General features: G+C 48.1%; 1 protein-coding gene across 2 annotated transcripts in view; it reads right to left on the minus strand.

Annotated features, from left to right (window-relative positions):
- Positions 1-3,957: 3,957 nt before the first annotated feature.
- Positions 3,958-19,591, minus strand: part of GATA4 (GATA binding protein 4) — a 30,329-nt gene continuing 14,695 nt past the window's right edge. The window contains exons 2-6 of one of the 2 annotated variants that reach the window (XM_059829252.1): positions 14,111-14,277; positions 11,317-11,442; positions 10,111-10,198; positions 9,701-9,843; positions 3,958-8,584 (exon numbers count right to left, since the gene is read on the minus strand). In XM_059829252.1, coding sequence (XP_059685235.1) covers positions 8,402-8,584; positions 9,701-9,843; positions 10,111-10,198; positions 11,317-11,442; positions 14,111-14,277 — 707 coding nt within the window. In that variant the 3' untranslated portion in view covers positions 3,958-8,401. Of the gene's footprint in view, positions 8,585-9,700; positions 9,844-10,110; positions 10,199-11,316; positions 11,443-14,110; positions 14,281-19,591 lie in introns of both variants that reach the window. The other variant, XM_009813836.2, reaches the window with a different exon arrangement.

A 19,591-nucleotide genomic window follows, 5' to 3' on the forward strand; every position in this document is an offset into this window, starting at 1 on the left:
AACATTGCAACTCAGAAATACACAAAACCAGTCAGAGGCTGAGCTCACCATAATCTCCTCACCCCCATTTTCCTCCTCAAGTCCCTGCAGCAAACCCCACAGGCCCAGAGAGGTGTGGGAATTTTTATCCTTGGGGATATTCATAATTCAATCAAATAAGGCCCTGACCAACCTGCTGTAATGGTAGTTTTTGCCCCACAAGCAAGAATTCGGCCTGGGGATCTCCAGAAGACCTTTCCTACCGCAGGTTCTCCACAGACGACCTTAAATTAGACTGTTTGGCATCCCTCTCCTCACCAGGAACAAAAGCTCACCTAACTCCAACCATTCCCTCAGTCACAGCCTTGATGTCCCAGTACAAAGGAGGAACGCAAACTTACGTAGGTATTAATGAACCAGAACCAGCGCAGGCTGCAGTGAGCCATCCTTTTCCTGATACAGCCACCAAGGCAAGCACTGCTCCCTGGTCAGCACTGGAGTTAGCTCATCCCCTCCCCTTGCTTCACCAGCTGCTTGCCTCACTGACTGCAATGGCATGGGACCAGTTAGGGAGCATTCATACACTCTACTAGCAGCATCTGGGATCAGAAGATTCTGGATGAGGGGGTGATGAAGCAGCACCATCCTACAGCATCCTGTAGCTCCCTCCAGGAAGTCACACCAGTACGTAAGGGGTTATTTCTGACATGAAATCCCAGCCACATGTCACTTGCAGTTCTGAGGACTTCTGCCAGGACTGGGTGTACAAGAAAGCAGGCTCCAGGACATGGAAAGCACAGTTTGGCTTTCAAACCACAGTGCCAATTCCCCCTGCAGGCTAATCCCAGAGACCAGCACTGACCAGAGGCTCAGCTTCGAACTCCGCAGCAGTTGGTACAAGGCTCTGAGCTACCTGGCACGGCTCCGAGAGAGCTTGATGTGAAAATCAACAGCAATCTCATGCATGTGCCCCCACCAGAAGAGGCATTCCCACCTCATGCTAGCATCTCAGCTTCTCCGCTGCCTGGGCTAGCTCAGATACAGCAGCCCACGCTTCCATCAGCTTGGAGCGACTGTGAAACCAAAGCTTTCAGTGCCAAATGCTCCTGCTACAGCAAGGACACATCCTTGTCCACTGAAGCTCTTAGCCCAGAAGAGGCATTTAAACCAGCAGCCACCTCCACAGGGTTGTGGACAGCAGCAAGGTGTGGACATACCCTCAACAGGAACAGGCAAGGCAGCATGGCTGTAAAAGCCTTCATGTGCTGCAGCACAAACTAAATCCCTTTTGGAAGTGCTCAAGAGGAAAACATGTCAGGGAACACTACCTGCATGCAAGACATGAAATTAAAGATATTAATCGGTCATACAAACCAGCTTTACCAAAAGTAAAAGACTGAGCTTTATTCCTGTCTCTTCTAGGGCATGGGATAATTATTCATAGGCCTGCTTCAGTTTCACCCAAAAAAGCTTCATATTGTGTTCAGTCTTTAGTCAAAAGCCAGTTGCAGATCAAGAGTCAACTAAAGAGATGCTCCTGCTGCCAAAGGCACCAGCAGCAATCTGGATCCCTGGGAGCAGGGCTTGGTCGCTGGACACAGGTCATCCAAGGGGTCTGCCCATGCCCCAGGCCCTGTGGGTCTTCCTCCTGACTATCCAGGCACTGCCTTCAAGTCAGACAGCACAGAATGAGTCCCAGGACAGCTCACACAGCCCAGAGCTCAGGCCTCAAGGAAGCTCATCACCTGCAGAGCTGCACAGCTGATTACTGCTGATTGAGTTCACAGCAGGCTCCTTGTGAGAGACTGCAAGTGCTGAGCACTTTCTAAGGTTTTAATGCACACACTCCCCCAGCTGTAGCCACTCTGGACAGCAGAGCAATGCTCCTCTTCAAGAGGAGAGCCTGCCCTTTCCCCCAGCGCACCAGAAGAACCAGCAGCTGCTGTCTCTGGTCTCCTCCTTCTCTCCATAGTCCTCCCTACGTCATCTTTTTACTCCAGACCTACTTCAGTCTCTTTCAAAACACTTCCCCCTCCAAGGAGGAACAGGAGGGTAACAAGCCCCAGCCCTCTGCAGGGCATGACACCCATCTCCCCAAGAGCATGACCACTGCACCCCAGAGCCTGTCCCAGCAAGCCACCTGAGCTGGTACCACTACAGGTCTGGGGCAGGGAGCCAGGCCTCCAGAAGAAATCCTCCCCACGTGTGGGCTCATTGCCAGTCCTTGTGCTCAGACAGAAGCCAGCCACCCGCACCAGGACATAACAAGGACAAGGCTGCCAGCTTCACCCGCCTCAACCCAGCTTCACCTGCACCCAGCGACTGCAGCCCCACACCCTGCTGCAGAGGAAGCCCCACCATGGCTTCACACCCCTGCACAAGGCTCCTGAAGGGATTTCTTGGCACAGCCCTGACCCTCCACATGCAATTAAGGGAGCACAGAGCTCACCATCTTCTCACGCACATCCAAGCGTCAACTTGCAGCTCTCCAAAACAACTTAGCCCCCAAGTTCCCCCCCTCACCCCCAGTCCCCAGGGCAGTGGAGGCAGCCTGCCCACACCAGAGCACTGGCGAAGGAGGAACTGCAAAACACCCTCACATGCACTGTGCAGAGCCCTGAAGTGGACGCCCATAGCACACACCCCTTGAGCCCCACATCCCTGCATCCAGCCCTCAAGCCACTACCCTGGGCATGCATCTGGGGAAGCACACCATGCAGCCTTTCTCCCCTACTTCATTACCCCCTTCTGCTCCTCCACTCTCCAGAACCCTTCTTCCACCTCCAATCCCCCTTCCAACACCCCCAGCTACCTCCCACAGCACCTCCACCCTCTCCCTAACCAACCTACCCACTCCCAATATCACCATCTGCCCCCAAAACCCTTCCACCTGCCCACTTTTATAGGGGAGGAGGACCCTCCACCCCCAAATACCAGGGGAGCTCCCCGATTGGCTGGTGTGGGAGGAATGGGTGGGGTTTCAGGTGCTGGCCACACTCACCCCACCAGTTGCACCAGTGTCCTGGGACTGGTTGGACTGGGAAGGAAGCTGGGCACCCTGGGAGGAAGGTTGGGTACTTGTAGGCGGGCTGTGCCTCTGCAGAGGGCGGTGGCAGAACTCAGCCCTTGCTGGAAATGGGACTTTGGCTTAAGGGCGGTGTCTCTGAGTTCAGCTGGAAGCAATTAGGCTGAACAACAGCCTGCAATGCAAAACCATGTTAGTGAGCAGACCAAAAAGATAAGTCAGATGGTATTAAAGTGCCCTGAGGAGCTTTTCCCCTCTCCACTGTGCTAAGGGGATTATCTGCTGCATGGAAAACATATTGGGTGCTTTTCCCCCTTTGTGTTAAAATCATAGAATCACAGAATGCTTTGGGTTGGAAGGGACCTTAAAGATCATCTAGTTCCAACCCCCTCCCACGGGTAGGGACACCTTCCTCTAGACCATGTTGCTCAAAGCCTCATCCAGCCTGGCCTTATATTGCTCCGTTGCTGGGTCTGTTACTTCTGCTGTTTGTGATCCTGTGTTGGCCATCCCAGCTCCTACCTGCAAGAAGGGGCTCTGTGTGATTCCTGGGCTTGGAGCCAACGCTCACTCTCCTACACTGACTCATTGCTTGGGAGTCCCCAAGTCTAAGCAATTAATTTACCAATGATTTTGTCTCTCATTAGAATCAAACATTTATTTGGAAAAACATTTCCACCGCGAGGGTGATCAAACACTGGAACGGGAACCTGGAGAGGTTGTAGGATTGCCATCCTTGAGGATATACAACACTTGTCTGACCAGGGCCCTGAGAAACATGATCTGGTCCCTTCTGATTTAAATTACCCTGTAATTCTATCATTATGAGCTCTGTAGGACAGGACCCATTGCACCATTGCTTCTCCAGGTGCACTTCATATGTGATCATTTACCCCCAGCCCTCTCCAAGAAGCCCATGAGAGCAGTCAGAGTCAAGCAGCAGCCTTCTGGTTTTATTATCATTGTTTTATTTCCATTAGTTCTAAAGGTGTAGAAGTTACGTGGATTGGTAGCCATACTACTTCATAATATATATTTTTTTACATCTTTAAATAATTACAGCTTGTTCAGTTGGTTGGTTTCCCTCTCCCCCTTACAAGTAAGTGTCTGTTTCCATGGGAACTTCCCAGGTGACCTGGGAAGCTTCAAACTTTATACATGGGGAGAAAAAAAGTGAAACAAAACACCACCCCTGACACAGTCACAGCTTCAATGTTATATTAAGAGTTGTTCATCGGTTTTAAAGCTCCCTTACGATATTCCTGGGCTCCTCCTGATTGCGTGATCTCCAGCCAGCTGCTAAGATTGCAAGTGAAATATGGATCTCTTCTGATCAATTTACAGAAGAATAACTGAAGTGATTCAAGATATTGCACTTCCACAAAGAGGAAAGACATTTAGCAATCGTTAAATGACCTTTCTACCCCTCTGGCTCCCCATCGTGGTTCTCATCTGCCCATCTCACTCTGGTGACCATGGAGCGATTGCAAAGGTCTGGTTTGGCACAACCAAACCTTGTGCTGCAAACCCTTCGACATCAAAATTTGCATGTGTGATTAATGATGACCTCTAAGGGAACAAGTCCCGCCAACGCATTTATGTACGTGCTTAAGTGTTTTGCAGGACTGGGCCCTTCCCTCTTACTCCTCAGGGCAGGGATAGTTCTCGGGCCTGCATTTGTGTAGGGCCTGGCCTGGTATGGTCCTCACTAGGTTCTGCAGCCATGCTGCAATTAAATAAATTATTGCAATAATAGCAATAATTATCTTGCCTTAACAAGTCTCTAATAATTGTGTCTAATTAGCAAAGCGAGCTCTAAATGCCATCATGGGAAGGAAAGCAGAGCTCAGATGGAACCCAGAATGTTGTAAGCTGCCCCACCTGCTTGAATGAGCTGAGTCTCCTCAAACTGGTAGCACTTTTATCCTCTCATCCTGTGAGTATCCCTTTATCAGTCACTTCTGCTGTTTGTGATCCTGTGTTGGCCATCCCAGCTCCTACCTGCAAGAAGGGGCTCTGTGTGATTCCTGGGCTTGGAGCCAACGCTCACTCTTCTACACTGACTCATTGCTTGGGAGTCCCCAAGTCTAAGCAATTAATTTACCAATGATTTTGCCTCTCATTAGAATCAAACATTTATTTGGAAAAACATTTCCACCGCGAGGGTGATCAAACACTGGAACGGGAACCTGGAGAGGTTGTAGGATTGCCATCCTTGAGGATATGCAACACTTGTCTGACCAGGGCCCTGAGAAACCTGATCTGGTCTCTTCTGATTTAAATTACCCTGTAATTCTATCATTATGAGCTCTGTAGGACAGGACCTATCTACTATGGTGTGTTTGTACAGCACCTAGCATGATGCTGTTCCATCTGAGGTCAGCCTCTCACCATCTTGATATTAGTGTTGGCCAGAATATGGCAAATGCTCCTGGACTGACAATAGCTCTACAGTTTTGGGTGATTGAAAAGAACAACAGAACTGGGCATATCTGGACTTCTACTGCTTGTGGTGCAAAAGGGGGGACAAAAGAGCTAATTTCTACCACTAAAGAGAGCCAAGTTGTCCTCACAGCCCCCAGAGCCTCACCTTCTGAAAGCAGACATCTTCTTATCAGGGTCCTTGTAAATGCTCCTCACTGTGTTTCAAGAATTATTTTTAAGGCTTTGAAGAAGGCTGAAAACCGGTTAACAAATCTCTACCATGGTCATTTAGATAACCTGAGGGAGCATGAGGCAGGCTTATGTCCTGCAGGGGTTTCCCCCTCTTGCATTGCAAGCAGACTCCTCTATGGCGTCTCAGAGTGTGTTTTAAGGGCAGGAGAAAAATTGAGCCAGGGAGTTTAGCTTTGAGGGCAGTAGGAGGAGCGCAGTAATAAGGCAAGGTGGACAGAGCCTCTGGGAGCATCCGTATGGAAAGAAATGGGGTGTGTGGTTGGTCTGGACTTCAGCTCCTCTCCAGGAGTCCGCCTGCTCCCCTCCCTCTCACGTTGTTCTGGGTAGTTCTAGGTGTCTCAGATGCGTGCATTAGCCAAGTGGCATCTTTATGGTGCATGCTTCTCTGTTATGGACAGGGATTCACAGTCAGCTCCCAAGAGAGCTCAACTGCCATTTACAAAGGAATGTCATTCAAGGAGAAGGCTGGCTAAAGACCTGCATGCCCACAACATAAAACCTTTATGTTCTCACCCCAAATTCATATTTTTAGGTGCTATTTCTGGCCTCTTCTCTGCAGCCTACCAGGCCTGAGCAGAATCACAGAAATTAATTTATTTTTATTCATGTTTCATGAATGTCTTTTCCTTGTCTGTAATTAACGCTAATGAGGCTACACCCTGCGTTAGCTCAGCAAAACAGAGTGGAAACTCTGGTGCAAACACCATCCAGCCATTCCCATGGCATCACTGCCATGGTGTTTTTCTCTGGGGAGTGCAGAGGCTCTGTCACCCCTCCAAAACCCTGCACATCTGAGTTACACAGAGCACAGGGAATGTGGACAGGTCCAGGTCTCTACTGTGACTCCAGTCCCAGTCATTATCATGACCAGTCCAGTTGAATCCTTCTCCTTAAAGAAGCTTTTCTACCATCAGGAGGAAAATGGAGAGTTCAAACAAAGACAATACAACGCCATTCTTTTGCTTCAAACATGCATGTGGCTTTCCTCTTCGCCAAGCCATGTATCTTGGTGTTTGGGTGGAAACACTCTTTGTGGGAATGTTAAACTGCGGGACACAGAGGATGGCATATTTGGGAGGGATGCACAATCCCTCTTCTAGATTTTCACTTGGTAGTTCCGTACTTGAGTTCTGGATGCAGGGAGGAAAGAGAGGAGCTGGGAAGGTAGGAAGAGTAACAGAGTTTGGGAGTGGACAGAAACAAAGGTGGAGAATCTCGTAGGATGAGGTCACCCATAAGTTCTCTGCCTGGACAAGCAGAGCTGTCCCTCCTCAGAAATGTTGATGAAAACGTCACAGCAAGCATCTGGTGAAGCACTTAGACTGCACAGGGGAGCTGTGGCATCTGCGATGCTGGAGTTTGTTAAGCACATGCTAGAGAAAGAGCAGTCAGGGCTACGTTAGGTAGAATTGATCCCTTTGGGAAAAGGGAATGAGTCAGTGAGCTCTCAGCATCTCTTCCAATTCCGTTTCCTAGGATTCCCTGGTTGCTGAGAGCCTTATGGGCAAGAAAAAAACATGAGTCTTCTTTAATACTCATGCATGAATGGAGTTATACTTCTTTTGCAGGCAAGCAAATCTATGCACACGCTTGGTAAAGAAAATGGCCCCTGCCTACCTCCATTAGAGGCTGAAGCCTTTGCTTGTTGCAAAAGGGTTAGATGTGTGAAATGGTCATGAGCCAGCTGTTAGGGGGACAGTGGGCACTCACAGTACTGCCAGAAATAAATGACAGTCAGATTTCATCAATGACATCAAAACCAACAGAAAAGTATGCAAAATAATTAAATTTACTGTCTCAAAAGCAATGGCACAGCAGTGTTAGAAGAGCATCTTTCACTTGCTGTGCTCTTGAATAATCTCTAAGCCTGGCTTGTAGCTATCCATAAGGGAGTTTCCTCCAGGATTTGATGACCAAAGTGGGTCTCCTCTACCTACTTCCAGAAGGTTCCTCCTTCCAAAATCCTCCTTTGACTTTGGACAGACCTTCTCCAGGCTCAGCCAACAACCTTCTGGAAACACAGTCCCATGATTTTGTAATGATAAATAGGAAAAGATTTACTATTAAATATGACATTCATTAGGTTTTCAGACCATCTAGGAAAATGAAGACAAAGCTCTAGATGTGTGAGCTGAGGATGTGTGTGTGGGAGGGTCTCTTTTTTTCTCTGCCCTAGATCATATCAAATCCACTAAAGCCACCACAGCATGTGTAGTGAAGTCTGTTCAACAAGCTGTTCCGGAACTGGCTTCATTTGGTGGAAGATGACTGAATTTGGGTAATGAGAAGATGGTGGCATTTTCTTCTGGTCAGGAAAAGAACAGATGGTGACAGAAGAAAAAAAGTGTCTCTGCTCCACCATCATCTGAGTCTTAAATGCCAGATGTTTTTAAATAAGCAAAACTCAGGAACTGTGTCCATCTTTGTGTTTCTGGCTATTTCATAGGTGGTGGTGACAATCAAATAGAGAGGCTCATTTAAAGTGGGAAAAAAGGCTTCACATCCATTAGTTATTTTGAGATTTGAGTCTTTTCTGTTCGTTTCATAAGAGCTCTCCTACACCTCAAATAAGTCCTCTTTACCTCTTTGCTGGAACATCTCACAAGGGGAGAGAAGGCGGGAGAGCAGGGGAGGTGGGAAACAACATTGACTTGATGATTACATGGCATCTTCTTCATCTCTCAAGCGGATCAGCCTGAAGTCCATGGGTGGAAGACCAGGTTATGCAGTTATGATGTCCCCATGGTTTTCAGCTAACACCAGGCTGTTCCAGGAGTCCTGTTTGGAGCTGGTTTGTGGAGACTGGCTGATAGCTGACTGGTAAGCCTGCGGGGAAAGCTTCAGAGCTGAAATCGCAGGGTGAATAGACGATCCATGTCCGGACATGGCAGAGACTGAGAAGGCCTATGGAAAAAGAAAAATCCTGTGATCAAAGCTTCAGATCATAGAGGACCCTATGAATCCCTTCATGGGGGCTGGTGCTATTGTAGTAACATGTCTGCAGATTTGCTGTAGAGCTGCAGATGGTACTTTGGACAGGCTCTTTCCTTTTTGTTCCAGACCCTGTTCTTTCCTATTAATGCATAAGGGCCATCTTGTTCTCTTCTAAATGTCAGAAAAGATCATTTTACCTCCCAAGGCCTGAGATTTCATTGTCCTTGGGCTCTCCTAGCTTACAAATAGCCTCCTGTGGATTGCAGGACACATTAACAGTACTGCAAAGTGCTGCAGGTGCAGGATCAGTCCAGTACAACACTCAACCACATTTTTTTTTCTCCAGGGAGAAAACTGGATTTCCCTGTATGAACCCAAAAGGAGAGCAACTATCATATACCGCTGTCTTTTAGTCGTGCTGTGCGATGGGGATCCTTAACCAAGGCACGGTTGTGAAACTTGCAGACCAGATCCGGGTGTTGCTCAGCAGGATACCCACCTTGTGTGGATGCAGTGCTGGTCCCAAGACATCTAGTGGTAGATATGGTACAGAGCACACCACTTTACCCTCCAGCTCTCTGCCATCATGCTGGCTTGCTTTTCCTTTGCAGGGACTCGACTCAGTTAGATTCGGTCTGTGTGAGTTTATTCTTCTCACATTGCATTTCTCATATCGCTCAACACACAGCCAGCCAGTGCAGAGAAAGTAGGGTAATATTGCCAACTTTTTCCTCGCTCAAGACAAATCAAATCAAATCATACAAAGGGAATGGGCATTTTCTTGCTATAGGACCTATATAGCTGCCCAGCTAGAAGGAATTTCATGTTTTCAACAAAGCTGCTACGTCTTGTTGTCCATTCAGAACTGTCACACATCATTAAAAAGCTATATCGTGCTGTAGACATGGTGACAAGAATGTGGGGTTTTGCCCCATCCCAGAGGACAGATCTCTTACTGTGAACTCCTAGACCCCTGGGTTGAAAAGAGGCAGCCTTTTTCCACAGAGGTTTTGAAGATGTTCTTCTCACCATGTCTACTGTCCTAGTTCCCTCCTTTGTACCGCTGCCAGCATCTCCCCTCTGTACCTGAGAAATTGGGCTGGGGTGCCCGTAATGAGATGAGAGCCCAGGTTCTGTTTTTATGGGGCGCATTTCCTCAGTGGTCGTGGCACTGCTGCTGCTGCTGGTGGAGCTGGTGGTCGGGGTCAGACTCTCGCTGCTGGATGGACCTGTGAGAAAGCAGGTGATAAACCAGACTCTTTCCAAAGACCTTTCAGTACAGAGCTGTACCCACCCACACAAAGTTAGTGTAAGTAAAAATAAAAAAATAAGTAGTGGGAAGGGCTTTGTTACTGCTGAAAGGCCTTCAGACATCCCCCATTTTTGAAGAATCAGACCATTTTGTGGCTGGGTGTCTGACTTACAGGACATGATGGTCAGAAACACAAGCGCACACACATATACATATACAATAAACTCCCTCGTTCAACACTTACCTGCTGGTGTCTTTGTTTTGTTAAGGTTCTTTGGCTTGCGCTTCCTCGTCTGAATGCCCTCTTTTCTCATTGCTAAAGGCCTTGGAACCTACAGACGCGAATATTAAAGCACATTGGTTTCTGTATGTCTATAAGGTCATCTAGGAGAACATGATTCCAGCTCTACCTTGTAGGCTCCATGAAAACCAGCTGATTTAATTGAAAGAGACAAGATGGAGCCCAAATTCACTGGTCAGCACTGCTGTGTGAAGAGATATGTCAAAGCTACAAGATGTGCATCCAAATGGGAATAGATAGGGTTTTCACACCATAGGTATAGAGTATTTTAAGGCCAGAAGGGAACAACAGCTCATCTGATTTACTTCCCTGTTTAACTCAGCGCAGAAGGTGTCTTCCTGGCTAATGCCTGCTTTCTGGAAAGGTACCAAGCCTGCGTGGGGAGACCTCCCTTAGGAACTGATCCCACTGAGGGAGTCACCCTCATGATCAGAAACACTCTGGGATATCGCAGAGTAATTTTTTGAGTTAGGTTAAGCTTCCCCTCATTCATCTTTGTCTTCCAGCTTTGACTTGTCTCTCATGAATGCTCTTCCATCCATTCTGAAGCACTGGGTATCCTTCAGAGCATGGATGTGTATAAAAAAACCCCAGGAGTAGCAATGAGAAGCAGAATGGGGGTTTGCTACTCAGCAATCTCCAGGGAGTTGAAGGGCTCTGTCTCTGCCATGGCGGGTGGCCCCATTGCCACTGACTGGCAGGAGAAGAACTGGAGATTTGCATCTTAAAGTCCTGATATGCCTTGGACTCCAGCGGGACTCTTCTAGACATATCAGACATGACATACGTGCGTGAAGCCTCCACTGACAAGTCTTGGCTGGGATCCGACACCCCGTGTGGAACAGCCAAGCCCTTTTTTGTGCTTCTGACTCAGATTTTTCACTGAAGTACCTGAATTTAGGTGGGAAGAATCCGGGCCTAGTTTTATTGGGTTTTAAGACTTGGTAGCTAATTAGTATGTGAGAAATGCCCTGCGTGCATCACCCCTTGCCAGTATAAACATGATGTAATGTTGAGGGGGACTAAAGCCCAGAGGGACAGCAGGAAAAACAGCTCCGGGAGAGCACCGAGTTGTGCAACGAACCCAATCCCCAGCTTGGTGCTATCCATACCCTGCCCATAAAGAGTAAAGATCAGCGAAGGCATTACCCCATGGAGCTTCATGTAGAGTCCGCAGGCGTTACAGACAGGCTCTCCCTCAGCGTTTCTGCGCCAGAGCGTGGTTGTCGTTGTGTGGCAGTTGGCACAAGAGAGGCCAACGCGACGGGAAGCCGACTGCGAGAAAATGCAGAGGAAGAAAACACATCAGCCCTCCACTGCTGCCACCGGCAGCATCTCAGATCCCAACGAGCTCGCTCCAGCACGCCTCAGGTTTTCCTCTCCTCTTGCCACTCTTATTTCTCTGCCTTTTTCTCTTCTCACCTTGCTGCAGTGGATAAGACAGTTGCCTTTTTCTTCCTCTCTTGCCTTTCGGCTTCTGCTCCACTGCCTTTCCACTGCCTCCTGCCTGCCAGCTCTGTGCAGACATCTCAGCTGTCCTGTGGCATCTCAGATGGTGCCAGACACATCACCTGAACAGACCCCCAGATCTCCAGCGGGTCTAGTAGCACCTTAGAGACCCACTGCAGGTGCACACACCTACACTTAAGGTGTCTGGATCTCAGGCCGTCCTGCCCTTTCAGGCTCCCAAGCCCTTCACTTGCCAAGCATCATGGCATATCCCGAGAAGACATTATCAATGCCATGAATGTTACATACTCCTTGCTGGCTTTGCGTGATGTTGCTCGTGTGGCTTGAGGGGGAGATAAGAAAAAGAGTGTTTCCAGCAGCATCGTCTTCCTAAAGATAAAGAGGGATAATTAATAGGAAACCACACTAATGAAGCAGTACAGGGAAGAGGCCTTTTGAAGTTGCCTTTCTGGGTGAACTGGTTTAGCCAGGCTCAAAAGGCCACAGGAGGAAGACAATGGGCTTGAGACCATATAAAATACCAGTTTTGAGCTTGGAAGCAGAGTGGGAGGTGGGGGAAGAAAAAGCCACATCCTCCACGCCTGCTTGACTCTTCCCAGCATCCTTCAAAGCTCAGGTCTTAAGAGGCTGAGGATAAAGTCTGGATGGGCAGGGTTCAAATTCCCTCTTTGCTTGCTGATAAACTGGGGACTGCACAGAACTGTTAGAGCTGTGTGAAGATGCCTGTTTCGCTGTGCCTGACGAGGAGCCTATAGGGAGGAAATCTGGTGGTCTTGGACATGTACCCAGCTCTACAGACCCAAACAGCATAGCTGGCAGCTCTGTAATGGGGTGAAAGCCTGGGAGATGAGGACCTGGCAGCTACCAGGGATTTCCTCCGTGATCTTTGCCACAGCTTTCTCTCTGTGTCTTCTCCCTCATTATAAAACAGGATCAGTTAATCTGTGACAGCAAGACAATTAAAAGTGAAATTCAAATACTTCTTAAGGCTTGGAAAGCTGGAAACCCCTTTGGTGCAGAGAAACCGAACGCTGCTTTAGTTGTAAGCTCAACATGCATTACCTTCAATCATTGGCCTTCATAAGTGGACCGAGAGCTTAAAAGAGAGCTTGCAGCAAAGGCAAAGATCTCCCCTTGCAGGGCTTATCTCAGTCTCCCAAAAAGGGGGTTACACAGTGACAGATCAGACCCAATCACTTATACTGAATATATTTATTCAGGAAGACCAGCTGTCATTACTTTAACCACACCCCTGCATTGCATCCCTAGACATACCCTCCTTTTCTTCATGAAAATTCTCTTCCAGAAGAAAAAGCAGGAATTTGGCCATTTTGGTAAGATTTCCAAATTGCCAGCTGCCCAACCAAGTGACAAAAGTGCATGTACAGATCTGCACAGCTCATGCATTTACGTTTCTCATTGGGTTTTCCAAACCTTACCCCAGGGCTGTGCAGAGTTAACAGCATGCATTTCTACTTGCTCCAAAGGGCCAAGCCTGGTACCCAACAGGCCATTCCTGACTACACAGATGTGCCCAAGGAGAATGTGTAGACCAGTAAATGAAAGAGGGCAAGGGCCTGGGTGCCAGGGTGCAGACACTGCCCGGCTCAGTCGGTGCAGTGTCTAGGAAGGGTTTTTCACAAGAGGGCGCTGGGTGGCTGTGGCTGGTGGCAATGCTCAAGCTGCCAGAGTCATTTTTTGACACTTGCAGGGGACAGGTGGTCTGGGCGATGTGAAAGGTAGGGCAGGTTGGGGATGGAGCCTCATGGAAGACAAGGAGTGGGGAAATATGGCCCTGAGGGATGGCTTGCTGGCTCCTTTCTGGCTGGGGTCATGATGGACCCATTTCCCTGGGGCACAGACTGCAGAGACCTTCCCAAATCCCCTCACCAAAACGGGCAGGGACAAGCAGGGTATCAACACTGAGATGTTCCCATCCCCCAGGTTCCTCATGCATACCCCATTCTGACCCCACAGGCTTTGGGATGCCCTGACCTGCCCCACAAGCTCTGCTTCAGCTCATCCAACGGAGGCAGGATCAGGGTATCCAGAAAAGGTGGCCAGTCACCATGAAGCGAGCAGAGAATAAGGACCCTGAGGGTAAGAGAAGATGGACTGGTGGTCTGGTGGAGCTGGAAAGGGTTTCCATTTGTCCTAATATGCCTATAAGGATACTAAATCAAAGACTGACTTTTGATAAACCAACACCATGGTACTGTCCCTGTGTCCTACAACCCCTTCCATCGCCTGGCGTGGGTGTCAGCAGAACTGGTCTGGACAGTACAAGTTCTTGGATTGTACCAAGCACAAGACAATCTGGCTTATTGTGGAAATCTGGACCAAAATCACCTAGGTTGGGCAGATGGGGACCCAAGGAGTTGGAACACCCCTGTCACCTCCACCTAGCCAAGGTCTTTTGGCGTCATCCTCACACACAGCCTTGCCCCACATGCGTTGTGTGATCTTGACTTACCAGCCTCCTCTGAGGTTTGAACAAGGGCCGGTTGATGCCGTTCATCTTGTGGTAGAGCCCACAGGCGTTGCAGAGGTAGTGCCCCGTGCCATCTCTCCTCCAGAGTGGGGTGGACATGGCCCCGCAGTTGACACATTCTCGCCCCTCTGAATAATCATCAAAAAATTCTGCTGCCATGATGGGAGAGAAGGGAAAAGACTTGGTTAATTAGGTGGCCATACATTTAATTTCAGGTCTGGTTCTCCACATTTGAGCCCAGAAGTGACATTTCAAGAAATCACGAACATTCTGATTTTATAGGGTGCAAGAAACAGCTCTTTCTTTCTCAAGGAAGCCCCTGGGATTATTGGGAAGAGGAACCCCTTTCCTTGCCATACGGTGTTGGCTGCAGGACTTCTGTGGCAGCAGGGATGTGCCGGGACTCAGATACAAGGAGACAGAAATAGAAACCTTCCCTTCTGCTCTGACGTTATCCAATTTTCAAGATTGGACATAGCCAGGGCAAACAGATTGGGGCAGGCGAACAGCCGTGTTTATAATCAAGACAAATTGCCTGTGACCACGGACAAACACAAGCCCGGACCCACGAAGAAGAACTGCCCAGAGATCAGACAATTGGCCGAGCATCTCAACAGGGCTCAAGCAAATGTGGGCAGGCAAAGCCGTACCTATATGCCCTGCTACCCTGCAGGACTTCTCCTCACCCAGCCCATGCCAGCTCCCACTCCAACCCCTCTGCAGAGGGGAATGGCTGCAGAGAGCCAAGGGGGAGAGACATTCACGTGCCTTCGCCCTATTCTCCACACGAGAAGCATCCCCAGAACGATAAGAATCCACGTGTACAACCCCAGCTCAGGCTGTCAGCTAACAGACATCATTGGGCATTCACAGGTGTCAGAGACTCAGCTTTTGATGCAAATCTCCACCGTGCTTGATGTCACTCTCCAGGGCTTGGTGCATTCACCCACCACGTTCCTGGTTCACCCTCCACCGGGGCCCGGCTGCAGCTGTGATGTGAGGGTGAGGACAACTGCCCTGGGCTGGGCCAGTCCAATCCCTCTGGTTGTGGCAGGTCCGTATCATCTGCAAGACGGTGCAGAGGTCAACACAACGCACCTCGACTGCATCGTCATTTGGAAAGACACAGGTCAGCTCACCCTTGGATACAATGCCCTCGAGAAGCCAAGGACTTCACCTAATAAAATATGAGCGTCAGCTATAGGCCTTGCTGAGATGTAAACAGAGCTGCATCCAGCTGGCATGGCCCTTGAAAATGTGCTTTCCTGATGGTGATCCCACCTGGAGAGTATCAGCTATTGAGTTCAGCTTGGGGATGTATTTCTCCTGTTACAAAACCATTCCTTCCTGCACATGGACACGTTCTGTTGTGGGCACCAGAAAGGGAACGCTAGATGGTAAAATAATACGGGAGAAGAAGAAAATGACAAATGACAGCAAAGGGCTCCATTACTTAGCGTAGGCTGGGAATAAACCAGGCTGCTGAAAAAATTCCCAACAAACTGCAGCACACAGGAGACGTTTGGAGGATGGCAAGAGCTTTGCATCAGGACCTTCAGCCATTACAGACCAGAAAAACATTAACTCTTAAAATGTTATTGCGCATCTTGCTATATTTTGTGCTTGTCCACCTGCTTGCTATATGAGAATCTCAATAGTTCCCCAAACAGCAAACCAACAAAATTTGGCTTCTTGCTGATCTGTGCCTCAATCCCATGTGGATCCTCTGATATCTAATAAGGGTTACGTTCAAACACCAGCCTTATTTTCTCTTTTCTCCAGACTATTTTTGGAAAATCTGTAGGGAACTACATAACCATGAAACAGCCAAAGGATTAAAAAATTGCTAAAGTGGCGCCAGTAAACAGAGACACAGAGAAGAAGATTCACATGAGCCTAATTCTTCCTAGAAAACCAGACTAAAAATGGCAAGAGATCACACCGTGTGTCCATGGGGAAATGCTAGGAAACAGTAAATTAGTGTATCCAAGGGGCTCTGGAGCCAGAAAAGAAGGAATCCAGTATCTTCTCGGCAGCTTAGGGAAATCTCTTTACCTTTGAGCAATTCTGGTGGTTTAGGAAAGATGGGAATCCCCCCAGGTGATTTTGGTACACGTGGATTCAGTGATACTGTGACCATAATGCCTCACTTTCCCCTTTAAAATCACCACTGAGTCACAGCCAAAATCTAGATCAAATAGACGTCCTTTGAAAAGAGAAGGGATTGGAACAGCTGGTCAGGAAAGAACTCATTTCCTTGAAAAATTTCAAGAAAGGAAAACATTTCACTGTTTTTTTCATCTTAGAAGTTGCTGAGGTTTTTGATTATCATTTTCCAAAGAAAAAGCCAAATTATTTTCACAGTAATTTTTGTCCTGTGAGAAAATCCCTTCTTCTTTGAAAATAATTCAGTACAAAGTTGTTGACATAATGCAGGGCGAATTTAGCAAAGCAGAGGTAGTCCAAAGGTAATAGTTAAAACTCTTGACCGATTTGAGTTGTGTCTGTGACTAATTACAAAATACTATCTTTCCTGGGGATTTTCCCACCAGAAAACCAAAATCTGAAGGTTTTTAATCAAAGAAAAAGGAGAAAATTCCTAACAGTCCCTCAGAAATGTTAAGAGTTGGACTAGCTCTTGAATAAGAAGGTCCCTCAATATAGGTATAATAAGAAGAAATGTCAAATATGGGTATACTTCTGTTGTTAGAAAAAAACAGAGGATGTGGAGTGGAAACCAGGCAAAGTGTAAGTCTCTTATTTTCCAAAAATAATCAAATTTGCTACTGAATATTGAGTGTTATTTCCTAAGAGTTTGTGTGACACCCAGCTCTACTGTCCACATTATTTTCACTGTTGATTTGTAATCAGACATCCAAAACACCAGTACAAAGCAGTCTTGAGACCTGCTCTCCTTTTTCATCCATATTTGTTTGAGCTATATTCTTCACTACTTGTTTGGTGGTTTGGGGTTTGGTTTTTTTCTGGTTTCCAAGGAATTTGGGCTGGAGCTTCTCTCTTGAGGGACTTTTACTGGTTTAAGTTTCCAAAAGTCCTCTCCCGATTCCGTAGTAACAGCATTTGTGTGATTTTCCCCTCTCAGCTGCAGACTAAGGTGATCCTTGTGAACATTAATAAACAGGAATTACTGGTGCTTGAGACGGGGAAGGAACAGACTTTGTTCCCAGGGCACGCTGAGGCTCCACGCAATGGGTGGCTCTCCCTAATCACAGCCCTCATGGGGCGATATCAGATGGGTGCGTCCCTTGCGTGCACCACCCAGTGCTGAGTCAGAAGATGACATCTACAGAGTGCAACCTCATTAAAAGCATTCCTGGAGCCCCGTCAGAGCAGAGGGAGCTCCTTGACCTCAAGAGATCTCACCTGCTTCAAAGTATGCTTGATGATGGCAAAGGATGTGTCTTGGACACTACTGTATACTGTCTCAGAGAAGATTGCATAAGCTTAGTGCATGCCCTTTAGTGAACGAAGGGCATTTGGGCCCTGATGGAGAAGTGGAAGGGATTGGATTTCCTTCCAAGGGAAAGATACAAGGGACTGGATTTCTTTCTAAAAGAGGTGCTATAATTTCACAGCAGCACTAGACTCAGGGATGAAGTTGCCAAGGGAAGCTTTCTGACCTGACCCTCTGGACACACAGCTGAGACTTCCCAGCCACTCCTGAATACCTGAGGATCCTCAAAATAATGAGAAAGTATCACCTGAAGAGCTGCAGCCCATGCAGTTTCATGTGGGTGGGTGTCCAAGACCTAGGAAACCCAAATGTTCCCAGGGCTCAGAGCCCACAGGAACCGTGATCCACTGGCAGGCTGAGCTATATTAGGCATGGAGGTCACTGGGCTTCAAGTGCACTAATTGTTTGATTTGCCATTGTTATTAATAACGGGGATTAAGGAGACTCCCCGGGAAAAAGCAGCAAAGTGTTTTCTTGGCTTCCGTCTCGGGGCTGGAGCTCTAAATCCTGGCATTATGAGATCCCCTGACACTTATTCCTTGTACTTAGCAGACGGGAAAGGAAACGTTTATTCAGGCAGCAAATTGCCCGAGCGGCTCCTGGAGGGCCCTGAACAATGCGGGGGGAAGGAAAAGCTCCCCCAGTCGCACTCAGGGCAATAATTTCCGTTTCGTGGCACAGGAGCCGCTGCCTGATAATGGAGATTTATGGGTCCATCCGGTGACCTCTGTAATAGCCTTTCTGCTGGAAAGATTTACTCCCTCTCCCAAAGCCAGGTATGGCAAGCACTGGGACAGGGTTGAGGAAAGGATAATGTTTGCTGGTCAGGCTGAGAAGGACACTGGCCCATGGCTGGAGTAGCCTCATCTGTGCTGAATGGCCTCATCTTCCTCTTCGGACATACAGCTCCCTCAAGTGCCTTTGCCCAGCCCTTATCTTGGATAATATCAGTCTTGGGATCATTCAGTCCTTTTTATGGGTTGGGTCCCTGGCTTTGCCTAATGCTAATGGCCTTCTACTTAATTCTTTGTAAGACCCTACCTTTAGTCCATGAAGGAGCTTCTCACATGAGAGCAGATCATGAAATCTCGCTGAATGACCTGGCCGGTGGAGAGGATTGGGTCCTGCCCCTATCCTGGTCATCAGCTTGCTGTGTAAAAGGAGATCTTTTTCCCCTCACACCTACCGTTTATGAGGACTGCAAGGTCCCCAGGGCAGGAAATGTCACTTGTGTGTTGCACAACAGTCTCCTAATCTTGGGTGAGGCCTTGAGCATGCTAATGTCAGGAATACTTTCCACAATGGGACATTCAGTCCCCAGGGAGCCAGGAGTAACTCCTAAGTGGGGCAATGGGGTCTGGTAGGGAAAAAGCATTCTTGGATATGGCCCTTCATGGCTCTTAGTCATTGGGAGTGGTCCTTCACATTGACCTCCAAGTCCACAGAGATCAACTGGTACGGACAATGCAGGGCTCAACAAGAAAGGAAATCTGAGCACCACCAGCCAGCCCACACCTACAGGCACTTATTCCAGCATGGCTAGGACATGACAGCATCTCTGACCAAGGACATGGCCCACCCAAAGTCTGAGTATTTTTGCCTTCCCAACCAGGAGAATCAGACACCCTCTCACAACCAAATCAGCTGGAGATCAGACGGAGGTTGCCCAGGGCTTGAGTCTGAAGGGTGTCTTAAACTTCCCTCTCTGAGTCCTTCCACCACCTCTGCAAACCCAAACTCTGCCAGCCTGACAGAATGCCCATTCCTAGGTCCAGACCTTCTGGGTCTGTTTGGGCTTTTCTTTAGCAACCCTAAATCTGCTAACCTTGGAGAGATCATCTTGAACATGTAAACTTGTTGGATCGGGACCCAAAAGAATAATAACAGTAAAAGCACCTCTGATAGATTTTTAATCCTTCAGTTCAGAGCCAACAACCACTTTATAAGTTTCTGTTCCCAAACCAGCCTCTAGAAGGGGACAAAGAGCC

The sequence above is a fragment of the Gavia stellata genome, chromosome 2, assembly GCF_030936135.1.
Source record: "Gavia stellata isolate bGavSte3 chromosome 2, bGavSte3.hap2, whole genome shotgun sequence".
Lineage (NCBI taxonomy): Eukaryota > Metazoa > Chordata > Aves > Gaviiformes > Gaviidae > Gavia > Gavia stellata.